Source organism: Suillus subalutaceus (assembly GCF_016647625.1).
Source record: "Suillus subalutaceus strain FC151 chromosome Unknown DFJ58scaffold_39, whole genome shotgun sequence".
Taxonomy (NCBI): domain Eukaryota; kingdom Fungi; phylum Basidiomycota; class Agaricomycetes; order Boletales; family Suillaceae; genus Suillus; species Suillus subalutaceus.
The window spans coordinates 99,728-116,814 of NW_024540288.1; the positions used below are offsets into that span (position 1 = coordinate 99,728).

General features: G+C 51.0%; 2 protein-coding genes across 2 annotated transcripts; one reads left to right on the plus strand and one right to left on the minus strand.

The window, feature by feature from the left end:
- Positions 1-264: 264 nt before the first annotated feature.
- Positions 265-5,057, minus strand: DFJ58DRAFT_877016 (S-adenosyl-L-methionine-dependent methyltransferase; the record flags this gene model as incomplete). Its single annotated transcript, XM_041394467.1, has 20 exons — positions 265-557; positions 608-721; positions 787-881; positions 914-994; positions 1,046-1,086; positions 1,140-1,394; positions 1,450-1,463; positions 1,518-1,788; positions 1,842-2,000; positions 2,052-2,068; positions 2,119-2,159; positions 2,209-2,375; positions 2,424-2,517; positions 2,569-2,872; positions 2,928-3,297; positions 3,351-3,599; positions 3,656-3,765; positions 3,811-4,248; positions 4,302-4,563; positions 4,618-5,057. 20 exons carry the CDS (start codon positions 5,055-5,057, stop codon positions 432-434), a joined length of 3,648 nt encoding a protein of 1,215 aa, XP_041245004.1. The 3' UTR covers positions 265-431.
- Positions 5,058-5,564: 507 nt separating this feature from the next.
- Positions 5,565-8,905, plus strand: DFJ58DRAFT_782504 (peptidase S8/S53 domain-containing protein). Its single transcript, XM_041389844.1, has 6 exons — positions 5,565-6,179; positions 6,202-6,315; positions 6,363-6,896; positions 6,944-7,044; positions 7,097-7,603; positions 7,658-8,905. Exons 1-6 carry the CDS (start codon positions 5,649-5,651, stop codon positions 8,445-8,447), a joined length of 2,577 nt encoding a protein of 858 aa, XP_041245005.1. The 5' UTR covers positions 5,565-5,648; the 3' UTR covers positions 8,448-8,905.
- The last annotated feature ends 8,182 nt before the right edge of the window (positions 8,906-17,087 follow it).

The following is a 17,087-nucleotide window of genomic DNA, read 5'->3' on the forward strand; positions in this document are numbered from 1 at the left end:
TGTCCACGAGTGAACGTCAAGGTGCGAGAACACATTTGTCCGCAGGTTTCGAATCCACACCACGCAAGAGAGCAGATTTCTAACCTGTACTGGTGCCAGTTGGCTATGACTACTTAAGATAGACCTTGAACTTCGGGTCCATCCATGAGTGAATGTTAAGGTGTGGTAAAAGCAAAAAAAGATTGTGGAGCAGATTTCGAACCTGCGAGACTGGTCAAGATGGACGTCTTCGAAGAACATGATACATTGACAGTATAGAATTAATAGGATTAGCAGCCTGGTCATTTGCCAACGCAAAATGAAATAGAAAGACTAGTTTACGTTTAATTCGATAGACCCAATGCCAGAAATAAGCGAGTCGGGGGTTGGCGCCAGCGCCGTTACGATCTATGACACACAGGCACCTTGCATGCTCACTCCCATCATTGCCATCACAGAATCGGACTCGCATCCCTGCTAGGCTCTACATCCCACATTTTAGTCATCGCCCCGCCAAAAGCCTTCCCGAGAGCCTGAGCCAGCGATGTAGGTACCGCATTACCGATCTGTCTAAGTTGCTGTGGAACACATCAGTCGTAGAACGGCGCAACCCGTAGCAAAAGCTTACATCCTGGATAGCCTTTGCCGTATCCTTCTTCTCCTTGTTCACCGAGACGAATTCATAGTTATCTGGGAATCCTTGGGCACGTGCACATTCACGGACCGTAAGGATGCGTTTTTGCTGACATATGAAGCGTTAAGGAGTCAGGTTCCGAACGACAATAATATAATAACTAGAATGCATACCGAAGGATGCAGTACTCGACCCCCCTTATTATTTGGCTGCACCGTGGTCAGTGCAGTCGAAAAGTACATGTCTGCATCCAGCCGCTGAAAGACGGCTATCGAAGGATCAGCTAATGTGTTTGAATACGAACGTGTTGCGTCTCGCCTTTGTATTTTTTCCTAGCGTTCTCGTACCTCGAGAGTCCGGTGTGCAGCTCCTTGGGCAAGTCTATGGCCTTCACAGTGAATTCCACATAGCCAGTAATCTAGCTTGACTTACCGAAATGATTAGCTCCCGCTCTTAGAGGCACGTTTACAGTTCTGAGTTCGGGTTTCAGTGGGGCACCAATCCAGAACAAACAGCAAAAATGTACCGTTCAATGATGATATCGTTGAAGCGTTTGGTATAATGATACTGAAGCTTTTCGCTCCCCTGTCGCATGAGCTTCTGGTAGCGGGATAGTGGCCCACTAGGATATTGACATGGTTTCGAGTAACCAGCGTACGGGTCCGTTGAAGTTCTTGCAGAACGCAGCGCTGAAAAAGATGGAATCCCAAGCTCGTCTTTGCGCTTGCGTTCCACCGCTTTGTCAGCGGCAGTTTTCGAGATGTTGGTGTGTGGGTTAACCCTGGATGAAAGTTCGAATAAGCCAGGTTCCCAAATTTGGGAACAACAGTGCATACCAATCGAATGGAGGCTGAAAAATAGGCTGAAGTGAACGAGTTATCAAATGACGGTTCCTGGACCATACCAAATCACCAATAGCTTCATGAATCGTGACGAAATGCAGCGGAGCGGAGAGGTCAGCATTGTTGTCGCCGTACTTCAAGCGCGAAACAGGTGCTAAGTATGCTCCAGTAGGCAACTTGACACGCTGTACTCTTGCGTGCGGAAAGACGTGTGTCGGGATCGGGAAATCGGGCAGGGGAACTCCTTGCCTGGCCGCCACGAACAGAACCCGCTTGCGTACTTGAGGCGCGCCATAGTTTGCTGCGTGAAGAACATTATATCCAATCTGGTAACTGCAAAAAAATCAGCATCGAACATCGAACATCGAAAATGTATCAAATCATACTTTAAGGCAAGGAGGGCGGCGAGGATGAATTTCACAACGCCCGAAGCGACAGTTTTTTCCTTCAATGCATGCTCTAGGATTCCGCCAACGTTCTCCAAGAGGAAGTACATCGGCCGGTAGAACTCTACGTATGCAATCATGTTACAGACAAGCGTAGACCTGCAATACATCGTTTAGTGCAGATACACACCAACCGCACGTCGTGTTCACCGTATGTCGTCATCTCTCTAAGAACAAGATTATCACTATGATGCATAGAAATATTTCTGATCCTTACCTTCGCGTGATTCATCTTTGAGAAAGACTGGCATGGCGGACCTAGTAAACACGATAAACATCACCGCCGATGACATGAATCATTACACACCGCCATAGATAAAATCAACTTCACCCGGCTTAGGCATTGAGGGTAGGCGCTTCTTATCTCCCAGAGTTTGGAGGGGGCGGGGATTCTTCCCATCTGCGACATCAATGGCGTGCTGCAGGCATACGTTTGTGCATTGATTGTACACCGTCACATTAGGATGGTTTTGCCTGAGATAATATTAACACAAGTGCGTCGAGCATGAAATGCACACTGACTTGTAAGTCCTCGCCGCTCCTGGAGAAAATTCAACTGCGTATCTTGTCTCCACGAAGCCAGACATATCTAATCCAGTTCCGAGGCCACCCGCACCTTCAAGTACATGTTAAATCAGTTACAGAGCAACAAAAAATAAAGTCGGACCAGCAAAAAGCTCCAGCCCTCGAAGCGGCCCGAACCTCTGCAATTGTTGAGCCCTGCGTGCTAGATTAGCTTTATGCTCTTCGTGGCATTGAACGCAGTGCCAGAATTCATTTCTTGACCACGGATTTAGGCCATCGAGCGCACGAACGTCGAGGGAATCGGCGCATTCGTTCACGTAGTAGTGATCGTCGTGAGCGACCCAAGCATCAATAGCGGTGTCGTCCGTTTCATAAATAACGAAACATTGTCCGCGGATATCATCGGGCCTTGTTTTCTCCTGGCTCTGCGAATGGAACAAGCGCCGCTACGAAATATGAGTTAGAGAGTGAGAGAGATTAGGGTGCAGTTGGTGCCCTTACGTCGTCAGAAGTGACTCCTTTTGGTTTATCAATGCCACGACCGACTTCCCGGACAACGTCATCGTAGCGCCCAAAGAGTCGAGCGATGACTTCAATGCACCTGCCCTGTTTAATTTTGAAGTCCTCGATCTGGCCGATTTGATAGACACTATTAGGGCCCATTGAGATATACGCGAAGTCACCCTTATGATAGTTGACATCATTATGAGAGAAGCCATCTCGAAGGGCTCGTGAATCGGTGAAATTCGATGCGTGTTCCTTGTGACCGCAAGCGAGGCACTGCTTATGGTCGTCGCAGAAGCTGAGAAGTGTTTGAGTTTCCAAGTCTGAAAGCCGAATGAAACTGGACTCGAGGCTGTTGAACATAAGTCTGCAGGGCTGTGCTCAATGTCGCATGAAGCACCGCTAAAAGAGGTTGCATACCCAGAATGAAAATCGTTGTCGTCATCAAGAGTTGACTCGTCCGGCTGGAAACTGTCCATTGGCAATTCACGGACATTACATTTTTGTGAGATGGCGTCAATTTCAACGTCGCTGCATTCGGAGAGCATCAGATAAAGCGCATGTGAATGTCCTGCTTCTTGGAGGAGTGTCTTCGAGCTGTGTGTGAACCACTGCGCATGGAACTTCTTGACGCCCTCGTCCTCGAAGAAATACCGAATCATGCAAAACCTTTTGAGGTAAACCCATCATAAATGACATAGCAGGCGCACGAGGTCGTGACCCACCAATAATCATTTGCGAGTTTATTTGTCGACTGGGAGGGCTGGTACTTGTAAGATTTTGCACGAGTAGTATCCTCGTCTTCTCCAGGTACGACCATGACAGCATCTCCGACCTAACGCGAATAAGAAATTTTTATCGAGATGAAAAAAGAACTTACTGAATACTTTACTTCGTCCACGAGAACAGAACCATAGAAGCCAGGATAGTCATCCACGGGGTCCAGCCACTGCACAGAGTTCGGGTTAGCGGCGTGTATTATAGAGGGATGTCGTGGTGCATCGTCCGATATATGCATGTCCTCGTCCGTAAGTTTTCCAGCAACCTTAATATTTTCGAATAATCGTTGTGCGACCCTTCCGACGACGGGTGTTGTGACGGTTTTGTTCCTATGCTTGAGAACTTCTTTCTCGATATTACTGGAACTCGGCGAACGACTCTGGGGCGGGCGCTGTGTACGCGAGCGGGGGGCGGGAGTAATTTCCTCCATCAAGTGATAAGACATTTCTTGCCCGACGATATCCTTCACTACCGGAGTACGCGCCACACAGATTCCGTCATCGCGAAGCTCGTCAAGTGTTGCGAAAATATAAGATTTCTGTCCGACGGTCAGAAAGCGATGAAACATACATGAAACCTAGATATACATACAATATCGGCAGACTGTATGTCATTCTCATTGAGCTCACGCCCGATGATGGTTAACGCGATAGAAACTTCATCGGACGAGTCAGGAGTTATATGAAGGGCAGAAACAAAATCTTTATAAGTCAGCCGTGGGTTGGCCAGGGCCATAGACACGAGAAGATGGGCGACTCGATGCCTCAGCCACAACCCATGAAAGAAAGGGGTATATTGTTCTGAAGGAAGGTCGAGAATATACCAAGCATGTTTCGTTAGGATATAAAACTTGCTGGACATTGCCAAATGAGTTGCAAACCACTCAGTATCATGGATAAACACTTACTCGTCGAGTTCTCTAGAGCGCTGTCGTATGTCGTGAATCGTGAACTTCCGGATCTCTGTCAAACGAATCCGTTGGAGGCAATCCTCGTCGTTAGACATACCATTCCCGTCATCCTCATCGTCGCAGTCATCATCATAGTATTCATCGTCATCCATGTGGGGTTTCACGTAACCCGAAGCTCGGTACACGATCTTGTTGTTCACCGCAAGGTTGACGTTAATTAGCTCACCAATAGGCACTAGCTGTCGTGTCGCGCACTCGTATATGGCGAAATCTGTTAATATGCGTACAGGTACACCCTCAGAATTGCCAGAATCAGACTGTTCGGCGGTGTCGGTTTCGCCTATGACCTGAAAGTTCTCGTCCTCATCGTATTCATACTCGGGGGGTGCATAGACCACCGTTTCTAGAACGAATGTCAAGGAGATGATGTGAGACATTCAGATAGACGTGCCTTCAGGTGGTGCGAGCTCTTTTGGTTCAGGATGCTGTTGCAATGGCTCTGCCGGGTCGTTGAGCACGGATGAATTGCGTACGACGAGGGTTAATTCCTCTGACGCGTCTGAATCGACCTGCGCACAACCAGCTTTTGATATCAGCTTGAAATGATGGAGTGGCTAACTTACTACACGTGAAAGTAACCTCTTCCTTCTTTTCCTTCCGGCGCGCAGTGAGGACTCAGGCTCAGGCTCTGCAACCCTCTTTGAGGCTGTCGAGGATGATGCATGGGGCAGACGTAGGCCCAAAGTGCCGCTTCTTCGACATAAATTATGCTTGGTGGGTCACCGTACAAAGATAAAGGCTCAAGCCTCAGGAGTAACGATACCAACTAATAAAGGTATCTATACTTAACCGAAAAGTTTAGTAACAAAACAGGATGATTTGGGGGGTCGACCGAGGTGATGATCTTCAAGTTCTTAGAGCGGCTTAGAGCGGACTGTTTCCACCTTTCGACCACGTGGCACTATAATTTTCCGAGATAGTCGCTGGTAAAGTCGCTCACAGTTACGTTCCCACTGTCGACAACCGACATGCGACTGCCCCTCCAGCTTCTTCTGGCTCTTTTGATCCAGCAATGCTTCTGTGCTTCACAACCAGCCAAGCGCTCTTATACAACACACGATTATTATGTCCTCGAACATCACCCCTCTGCAGGCGCAACTCTAAATGAATGCATCGGAGAACTTGGAGTAGAACTCGTCGAGCAGGTCGGAGAACTACAAAACCTATGGCTAGTACGCTCTTCAAAGCTCATGCCCAGTGTTTCTCCAAGGACAGTCTCAGATAGAGTCCTCGGCAGGTTCGAGAATTTGGTCACCCTTGCAGGGCATTCCACTAGCTTATACCCACGGGCGGGTCGCCAAGCCCGTGCACACCGCATATTATCGTCCATAAAATATTTATCCCCCCAGATACCCCGCCAACGGATAAAGCGAGACGGTTCTTCTCTAGAACGTGCACCACCTCCCGTAACTCCTGGCGACCCTCAACCGAAAGCATCCGAAATCATCGCAGAACGACTTGGATTCGTGGACCCCCTATTTACAGAGCAATGGCATATCGTTAATGACCAGTACCCCCGAGCATATGATGAACGTGACGGGTGTGTGGGAAATGGGTATCATGGGGGAAGGCGTCATTACTTCCCTGGTAGATGATGGATTGGACTACCAGAGTCGGGACTTGGCTGAAAACTTTGTGCGCCATACGCTGTGTGATTCATTTCGGCGCTGACTTTCTCACAGGATGCTGACAATTCATACGACTTTAACGACCACACCGATTTGCCCACCCCAGTTCTTTCAAATGATAATCACGGTACGCGCTGTGCTGGTCAGATCGCCGCAGTCAAGAATGACGTCTGCGGTGTCGGACTCGCTTACAAGTCAAAAGTTGCTGGCGTACGCATATTATCTGGGCCTATAACCGACGCTGACGAAGCAGCTGCCTTGAACTACGGCTTACACAACGTGTCCATCTTTAGTTGCAGTTGGGGACCACCTGATGACGGCAGGTCGATGGAAGCGCCGGGATATATCATTGAAAAGGCCTTTGTTAACGGCATACAAAACGGTAGGGATGGGAAAGGATCAATATATGTCTTTGCCAGCGGGAACGGGGCTGCGCAGGGAGACCAGTGCAATTTTGATGGGTACACCAACAGCATATACTCCGTCACCGTCTCGGCTGTAGACTTCAAAGGCCTACACCCATACTATTCTGAACCCTGCTCTGCCAATATGGTTGTAGCATACAGTTCAGGGAGCGGTCAACATATTGTAAGCCTGCGACTCCGCACGCCGAAGCCAACTGAGGTTATTTGAAGGTCACTACTGACACCCACAACAAATGCTCCGACACTCACGGTGGCACCTCCGCCGCCGCCCCCAATGCAGCTGGTGTATTTGCTTTGGTGCTTCAAGTTCGGTGAGACCCTTATCCCTTCACAGAGATTGTACTAACGAATTTTTCATGACAGACCTGACCTGACATGGCGAGACATACAACATCTTTGCGTGAAAACCGCCCGGATGATAAACCCTGAAGATCCTGACTGGGAACCCATGGCTTCTGGACAGATGTATTCGTATAAATATGGCTTCGGGAAGCTTGATGCCTACGCCTATATTCAAGCAGCACAAGATTGGCAGCTTGTGAAACCACAAGCGCGTTTCCACCCTCCTGCCATACAGATCGACAACGGCACTTTACTTACTGAGGATGGAGACATGGAAGGCGGGCAGCCGATTATCCCTGGAGGTCTTACGAGCTCGTTCACGGTAACGCAGGACATGCTTGACACGCACAACTTCGAGGGGTTGGAGCACGTGACAGTTAGAGTGTGGATATCGCACACCAAGCGCGGGGATGTCGAAGTTGAGCTCACAAGCCCTGGTGGAGTGCGTAGCGTTCTTGCAGCAAAGCGGGATGGCGACCACGCCGGGACTGGTTTTAGAGGGTGGAGATTTATGTCCGTCAAGCACTGGTATGATTATTATGTTTTCCAAGACTCCTTCAAGATTGTTAAGTGTTTTCGTAGGGGTGAAAATATGATCGGCACCTGGACGCTCAAGGTCTCTGACCAATCATCCGAGGGGCACAGCGGAACTTTCCATGGATGGCGTCTCATGTTCTGGGGCTCAACTATTGATCCCACTGTCTCAACAACCTACGCTCTCCCGCTTTCAGAGTACCAGCTTCCTTCCACAGCTAACGATGACGCAATTAACATCCCCACATCGACATCCAGCAAATCCCACCCTAAACCCACTTCAGGTCTCCCAGATGACCACGGTACTGCCGAGGGCGAGGCCAGCAAACCTGCGTTCCCATCCCCATCCGCACCGGCGACAGCGACGATGACGCCCACACCAGATGAAGGCTGGTTCTCAGACATGTCCAACCTCGTGTCTAGCCAGAAATGGTTCTTCGGCGCCATCGGCGCAGTAGTGCTCTTCGGTGTGGGTGCAGGAGTGTTCTTCTGGAGACGCCGTGTGAAGCATCGAGCGTACGCTGCGCTCAGCGCAGGTGACGAACTGCAGATGAGCTCAGTCTCGAGGCAAGGCAGGCCTCGTGCCAAGGAGTTGTATGATGCGTTTGGGGAGGTGTCGGATGACGAGGATGCAGATGAAGAGACTCGGTTGCGTGGCGCAGAGTTTCACTCTGGGTTCTTGGACGATGATGACCCACCGTCTGCCGGCCCTGCTCCAGTGTACAGAGACGAGCCTCGAGGGGAGCATGATGTAACTCCTGATGTTAGATCTGCAAGCCCTGGGAGCGGCAGTGGCAGTGGAGATGGAAGCTGGGAGCATGCTTCTCAGACACGTTGATCTATATGGGCTTATATACGTACTTGTTTATTTGGGCATTTCTTTCATGTGCAATGAAGGATACTGGCTGCATTTTGTATTTCGTTGATGTCTATATTACATATCACTCGAGCATCATAAACAGGACGTCAGGATACATCAGTATCTACAATTGCCTGTGTAGAGATGGGCCATATAATGCACAGCGACAATGATGTGCAACCGTGGCATCAGATTTGGTATCTGTGTGTGTGTGTGTAGAAGCTTGTGATCAACGCGGCAATGCGGACACAGTGCGAAATCAAGAAATGCAAGTGAATAGAAATGAAAGCACGATGATCTAACTGCGAGCGTGAGCATCACCATCATTACCCCGGTGTGATGACTGGGCGGGCTCCAAGCTCCATCGCGGAGGCATCCTCAGTCTACCATCAGACCAGCAGGAGAGATAGCAAAGGAATGCCATGAACCAATGCACGTTCGGGAGTGAATCGGTGTAAGAGATCACAGACGTTGTGTCGCTTTGTGCCGTGTCGTGCGACACAGGCTCTTCTCTAGCCGGACGTCGGGTGTCATTGACTTTCTTGTAATGGGGCACGGAGACAACAATAACACGCTGTAGAGTGTCAATCAACAAAGAGGGAACGAGAAGTAAGAAGGGTTACGTTACCTCTTTACCATGTGCAGCTGCGACGTTGACGACTTGTGGCTGGCCCGGGCTAGATATCGACCGACGAAAGGGGACGTGCCGCTGCAGGAACTGCGCGACCTTGTTGGGGTGGTCACGGTGGAGATGTCCTGATGAGGGTTGTGCTTGTTGGGATTTCCTGCGAAATGGTAGACGATTTACTAAGGTCATGATGCGAGACTGTGGTGCAGAGTGCTGTGGCACTCCGTATGGGATGTGGTTGGAGCGGCGGGGTGGATAATTTGTGTTGACCTGGACATGGGCTCAGCTATGCTCAAGATGAAGCTAAACGAGGACTAACACCGTCAAAGAATCTCGGCGGAAGTTCATCGTCTCGTGATGTTAAGTCTGGGATTATCTCCGGCTGGAAGGACGGTTAGGGATGGTGAAAAAAAAGGTAGAATTTGCTCACCTGTTGGGACTCCTTCTCTGACTCGGTCAGAGGAACTGTCCATGTGCGAGCGAGCTTGTCGGCACAACCGGTCGCGATGAGCTGGCTGTCCTCGGAAAAAGCCACGGAGTACACGGAATCAGGGTGCTCGAGTGGCTCGCCAATGGGTTCGAATGTTGTCAGGTCAAAAAAACGCGTCGTATTGTCGTATGATGTGGTGGCGAATTTTGTGCCATTGGGAGCAATGGCTAGTGATTCGATGAGTTCGGTGTGTGCGTCAAATTGTTTGATGATGTTTCCAGTGGTAGCGTCTGAAATTCGGATGTCTTTCGAGTTTCCACTGACAAGACGGAGACCATCTGGAGTGAATGCGACTCTGTATGCCCTTTGTTCTATTTTCAGCAGTGCTTTTCCCGTTACTGTATTCCAAATGATGATGTGTTCATTTGTGCCTGCTGCAAGTTTTGTCCCATCTGGGGAGTACGACACCGAGTTTGCATTACTGTCCACTTTGAACGGCCCGAGGACCATTCTTCCCGTCTCTCTCTTCCACACGCATACCGTTTTGTTCCATGATGCACTTGCAAATGTCTCGCTATCTGGTGCAAATACAACACTCCAAACCACATTCGCATGGCCCCTGAACGAGACCGGCACGCTCTTCTTTGTTGCAACTTCCCAGACCAGGATGCTCCCATTATCTCCTCCACTCACAATCCAACGCCCATCAGGGGACGCTGCAACTGCCCAGAATTCGCAATCGTGACCCCGCGAAAGCTTTCCCACTTGTTTCCCCGTGTCCAAATCCCATACCCGAATACTTTTGTCCGGGGAGCAAGTGACGAGGAGACGGGTGCCAGGGATGAACGTTACGTCCCATACCACGGATCTATGGCCTTCGAGGAGAGCAGACCCTTTGAATAATGGATCGTGAGTGGTGGGCGTCATTGAGCTAGGTTCTGAAAATACAGTGCTCAAGGAGGATACATTACTCGAGGAGGATGCGTCTCTGAAGGATGCGTCGTCTTCGTGAATCTGGGATGACATTCGAGACCCAAGTCTTTTTTGTCTTCGTCAGCAAAAGCATTACGGGGGGGCAGACACTTACATGGGCTATGATATATGATGGGCAGCTGTAGATGTTCCATCGAAGTTCTTCACTTCACTGCCTCAGTCCATCACGGCAATCGAACTAGGCATCTGAGTCATTGCCTCACTGCATACGCGTGGTTTTCATTGAACCTTACTGGAGTGACGTACGTACTACGCAGTGACCTGTGGCCGACTCATCTACAGTGAGGATATATTTCGTTGCTAGCCTCGCGACCTGCCAGTGGGTATCATTCAGGTTCTCTGTATCTTGGGTTTGTGCATGCAGGTTGCATCCTGCTACACTGCACTGCCTGCATGCCATTGCTCATCTTATCTTCGACTTCATGTCTTCTCATCCTATCCGGTACACAAATAACGAGGTAACGTGCCATCAGTGAACTGATAACAGCTAAGATACATAAGGCCAAATTTCATTTTACAAACTCGGCTTAGCTTTGGAGCGAAATCTACTTCCCACGGATGCATAACTTTATACTTCTGAAAAGTTGAAAGGTGACCCTGTAAACAAGGTAACCTCCACCACACGACGTACTATATTCACAAAGTAAGCCCCTCGTCCACCTCAAATGCTACTGACCGTCGATCTCTGTGCCTAGGTCAATGCAACATGTCAGGGGTGCCTGATGCAGCAAGAGATGCATATCCCAATCTGAAAAGGCAGCCAGCGCCGATAATACGAGAGCAACTAACGCCAATGCGGACGATGCAAGGGCACACGGAATCAGTGCAAGCATCCGCATTCTTCAAAGACGACCGACGGGTCGTCACAGGTTCAATGGACGGCACCCTGCGAATATGGGATGTGCAAAATGGAACGTTGGTAGGAGGGCCCTTCAAGGGACACAAGGATGGAGTGCAAGCAGTGGCCATATCGCCAGACGAAATGCAGGTTGTGAGCGGTGGATGTGATAATACCATCATCATCTGGGACGTCAAGAACTTGAACAACCAGATGGTAATCAAGTCATCACTGATAAAACATAGAAGTTGGATTTTATCGGTGTGCTTCTCCCCCGATGGAAAGAGAGTCGCTAGTGGGTCAGAAGATAAAACGGTTATTGTATGGGATACAGAGACTGGAACTGTCCTCGAAACATTCAAGGGTCATCGTACTTCGGTGTTCAGTGTGGCGTTCAGCCCAGATGGGCTAAAATTAGCATCTGGGTCTGACCGTACCATCCGGGTTTGGAACGCCAATAACGCCGAAGTCTTTCTCGAAATATACGCTCACCAAGGTTTGGTTCGAAGCGTTGTCTGGTCAGCTGACGGCCAGCAACTTGTCTCCACATCATATGACAAAACAGTCAAGTTCTGGGACTCATCGACTCAGATCGGTCAACCTTGTATCGGTCATGATGCTTGGGTCCTCTCACTCGCCATCTCGTCTGATGGCTCTTTCATTGCCACTGCCTCGGACGACACTACCGTGCGGCTGTGGAACACAGAGACGCACCAGCACATGGGAAAGGCACTCATACATACCACGGGGGTTAACTGTGTTGCAATTTCTCCCAATGGAGAACTGCTTGTCAGCGGAGATGTTCAAGGGAAGGTTTGGCTCTGGTCTATCAAGGACATACTCGAGCAACATCCCTCAGAGGATCATGACAATGGCGAGCTCACTGATGTCAAGAGCAGCCTATAGCGTCCGCCTGACCACCCAGACGTCACGACAAGTGACATATATATATCAGAGACACCAAGTTACAGTACCTGACTCCTTTTCCCCTTTTTTCATCCTACTTAAGACATCGAGCAACCGTCAACTCACCTCAGTCTCTTTACCCGTGACTGAGGTGAGTATTGTTAGTTCCCTCTCTTCGTTATATCATTGTACTCACTATATGCATTCATAGGCTCGTGTCTAGGTTCGTAGTAGTACACCAATTTAGTCTCTTTACCCGTGACTGAGGCTCGTGTCTAGTTCTCACCTTTAATAGGTTATGAGCCCTGCCTAAAGGATAGCGGCACTATCTCCCATCTCTCTTACTCGGACTGGTACTTCTCGAACGCTCGTTCACCCATCGCAGTTCCTGACTGGTTCAAACCAATATCGGAACTGTCACTCCTCATTGACCCCCTTACTATCACTATATTACCATGACGTCATCTTCGGACTCTCTCCCGAAAACTGAAAAGTACCCGCACGAGAAGCTTACCCTCGACGGCTCAAATTACTCCCAATGGGCAACTGGATTCAAGATGTGGGCTGGTGGGCTCGGGTTATGGCCCTATATCAGCGGGGATGAGAAGGAACCCTCACCTCCTGCTCCACTCACTGACCCGGACCAGAACGTCCTCCGGAAGGAGAAACACGACGAGCGCGTAAGGTTGTACAAGCAGCGTCGCTTGCTCGCCCTCAGTGCACTGTCTACTGCTATAGATGCCCAGGATTTTGTGTACCTCCGTGACACGGAGGACCCGAAGATAGGTTGGGACGCCCTGGCTGGTAAATATTTACCCCAGAAGGCTATCCGATTTAACCAATATCTTGATCGGCTCTTCACAATTCCAAAGGCACACGACAGTGCCTCGATTGCCGAGATGCTCCAGAGGCTCGTTGTGCTAAAATCTGACCTCGCAGCTCTCTCCATTAACCCTCCATCGGCTACAGCAGCAACCACCACGGCCACCCCAAGTCCGAACGAATACAAGGTTCCGGATGCCATATTCGTCCACATCCTGCTACGTGCACTCCCCGACTACTATGACCCCTTTCGTCAAACTCTCATCAACAGTAGCACGCCCCTCGACCTCAATGACATCGTCAATCGTCTGAAGACCCAGGAGCTTCATCGCACCGCGAACGGTGGTAACACTGAGCACGCTGCGATGTTCTCCGGACATCGGGGTGCTGTGAACGGTCCCTCCAAAACTGACCGTGTCCCTCCCAAAGGGTTTGATGAGTCGAAGGGCGATGGATGGGTGCTTGGGTGGCGCCCGAAGTGTGGACACTGTACCAAGGCTGGTCACATCTGGCTACAGTGCCGTGCACGCCTATCAAAGGAGGAGAAGAACCCGAAGTCAGCCTCACCCGTTTCTTCCACTGCCGCTATTGCCACTAACATGGAAGTCTCTCCGGCAGACCAACCTAACGCGAATGCCGTATCACACCCTCCTTTCGTCCTCTCCCTAAAAGAGCACTCTGCCAATATCTCATCATCTCTTAATGTACCCGCGGGCTCCCTACATGTAGACTCTGCTGCAACGGCTCATATGGAGCCTGATATATCACGCTTTGCTCACTATACGAGGCTATATGAGCCAATCCGTGTGAAACTCGCCGACAACCATGTAGTCATGGCCCCTGGCTGGGGAACAGTAAGGCTTGCCCTGCAGTACGAAGACACCTCAACGGACCGGGACTTTGACTTCCTCCACGTCCCTGACCTCCGGTGCACACTCATTTCGGTGTCGTGTCTCGCGTCTGAACACATTTCCTTCATCTCTACCTCCAAAGGGGGCATGCTTAGTGCTAACGATGGCCAAGGGCCACCACTTGCTCATGTTCACCCTTGTAATGGGCTGTACATGCTCGACGCTACATACGCTACCAGAAACGCTGATGCATCCGCGATGCTTGTCAAATCATCCTCCGCTGCCTTGTCCCTGCACACTTGGCATCGCAGATTGGGTCACACCGGCTTCTCGACTGTCCTGAAGGCTAGTGAGCATGCTGATGGCATCTCCATCGACCCTGCATCCCTCCTTCCTGTTAGTGACGGTGCTGACGCCATTCATTGTGTGTCATGCATCATGGGCAAGCACAAACGCTCACCTTTCCCCACTTCTGCGCGGCGCGCTTCTGCCCCTGCTGAGCTCGTGCATTCGGACGTTTGGGGGCCCGTGAATGTCACCTCCTCCTCAGGTGACTCCTACTTCGTTGTCTTCACTGACGACTACACCCGGTATTCCCTGGTGTACCTCATGAAGGCAAAATCCGACTGTCTTCGAGCTCTTCAGGAAGTTCGTACCTTGGATGGAGACGCAGTCTGGGGGACGTATTAAACGCCTCCGTAGTGACAACGGCGGGGAGTACGTGTCGCGAGAGTTCCTTCAGTACTTGACGGATCGGGGGATCGAGCATGAGGTGACAATGCCCTACACACCCCAGCAGAATGGTGTTGCGGAGCTGTGGTCACCAAACTGTCGTGACCCGCGCCCTCAGCTGCCACCACCAGAGCGGATTCCCTCGTTCTTTCTGGGGTTGGGCGATCCTGAACTCGGCGCACATCAAGAATGTCCTTCCCTCCTCGGCCCTTGGTGGCCGTTCTCCTTTTGAGGCCTTCTATGGCCGCAAGCCTGACATCGCCTACCTGCGCCCATTCGGCTGCCTTGCTTACTCCCACATCCCTGACGACACCCGCCGCAAGTACGAGTTCGTCTCTCGTCGTTGCTTCCTGCTAGGCCACGTACGGAACTGCTGGCTATGTCCTCTGGGACATGTCAGCTAAGCGTGTTGTGCGGTCTCGTCATGTACACTTTGATGAGTCCGTCTTCTACGGTGACCCTACTTCGTCCCCCCTACACTTGCTTGTGGGTGCTGCTAACCCCATACCTGTTGTCAGCACCTCAGGTGGGAGATGCCCCTCCATCTGGTGAGCCGCCAGTGACCCCTGCTGTCACTGCTGTGCCGCAGGTATCAGTGGGAGGAAATGGCCCACCAGACGCAGACACAGACGCACCACCAAATGTGCCAAATGCGCAAAACGCACCACCAGCTCTGCCTCCCAACTGCACCACCAGCTCCGCCTCCTGATGCACCAGCTCCTCGCCGAAGTGCACGACAGCGCCAGCCAACCCATCACATTGACCCAAGCAAACCCAGCACAACGGCCATACCCACCAGACGCATCCCCGTAGCCGAGCGTTGGACCTACGTACCAGTACCAGCAGAGCCTGCACCAGACTCAATCGAATCCGCAATGCACACATCAACAAACGCACCTTCCACTCCTACACCCACACCTTCGCCCTCGCCTTCCATCCCTACACCTCCCAAACCTATCATACCAAACTCCATCAACACGGCACGAACCCTACCTGAATGGCCACTGTGGTCAGACGCCTGCAAGTCGGAACTGCAATCCATGCAGGACTTGAAGACTCACCGCCTGATGCCACTTCCAGAAGGTAGGAAGGCCATTGGATCCAGGTGGGTATTCTCTGTGAAGTCAGACGAGGACGGCAACGTCACTCGGCACAAGGCCCGCTTCGTCGCCCAGGGTTACACTCAGGTTGAGGGGATCGACTATACGGAGACATTCGCAGCTGTCGCTAAGTACGACACTGTCCGAATCCTCCTCGCACTCGCTGCAAAGTTTGACCTTGAGCTGGATCAAATGGACGTACGTACGGCTTTCCTTAACGCTGAACTCAAGGAGGACATATACCTCAAGCAGCCAGCTGGCTTCGAGGACCCAGAACATCCGGACTGGGTTTGGAAGCTGGAGAAGGCGTTATACGGGTTGAAGCAGGCGGGCTATGAGTGGAATCAAACACTTGATGAGTATCTGCGGAAAGAAGGTTTCAAATTCGTTCGAAGCGAGGCTGATCACAGTCTGTACGTCCTCCACGAAGGAGACAGAGTTATCTGGCTCGTCGTATACGTCGACGACATGCTTACCGCGTCGAATTCTCGCGACTACCTCAACTCCTTCAAAGAACAGCTCAAGCAACGCTTCGACCTCGCAGATCTTGGCCCCGCCAGACATTTTCTCGGCATGCATATCACTCGTGATCGCGAGAAACACCTCCTATCCATCAGCCAAAAGACTTACCTGGAGAAGATCCTGGAGAACGCGGGAATGTCTCAGTGTAACCCAGTTGGCACGCCCATGACTCCAGGAATTGTACTCCAGAAGGCCACTCGAGCCCCCACTGTAGACGAGGCGACCACCATTGCATCCATTCCCTACCGCCGCACCATCGGTGAGCTCAACTATGCCATGAGGACAACTCACCCCGATATCGCGTTTGCTGTGTCCTGCCTCTCTCGCTACATGGAGAACCCTGGCATTGAACATCACCGTCAGCTCAAGCACCTGCTTCGGTACATCCGTGGTACAGCGGACCTCACCCTCGTCTTCGGCTTAAATGATGAGGGCCTCATCGGCCACTCTGACTCAGACTATGCTGCAGACCGTGATGACAGTAAGTCCACCAGCGCATACGTCTATCAGCTGTTTGGTGGTCCCGTCAGCTGGAAGGCTCAAAAGCAGTCTGTTGTTGCGACGTCAACAACGGAAGCAGAGTATATTGGACTCTCGAATGCCTCCCGCGAGGCGCTATACCTCATCCAACTACTTCACGACTTCCGCGTCGACCCGGACCTATATGATCCCCCTCTCCTCTATGGTGACAACCAAGCTAGCCTCGCCCTATCCAAGAACCCCAAGTTCCACGAGAAGGCTAAGCACATCCGTGTCCATTACCATCTCATCCGCAGCCTCATCGACACTAATCAGAT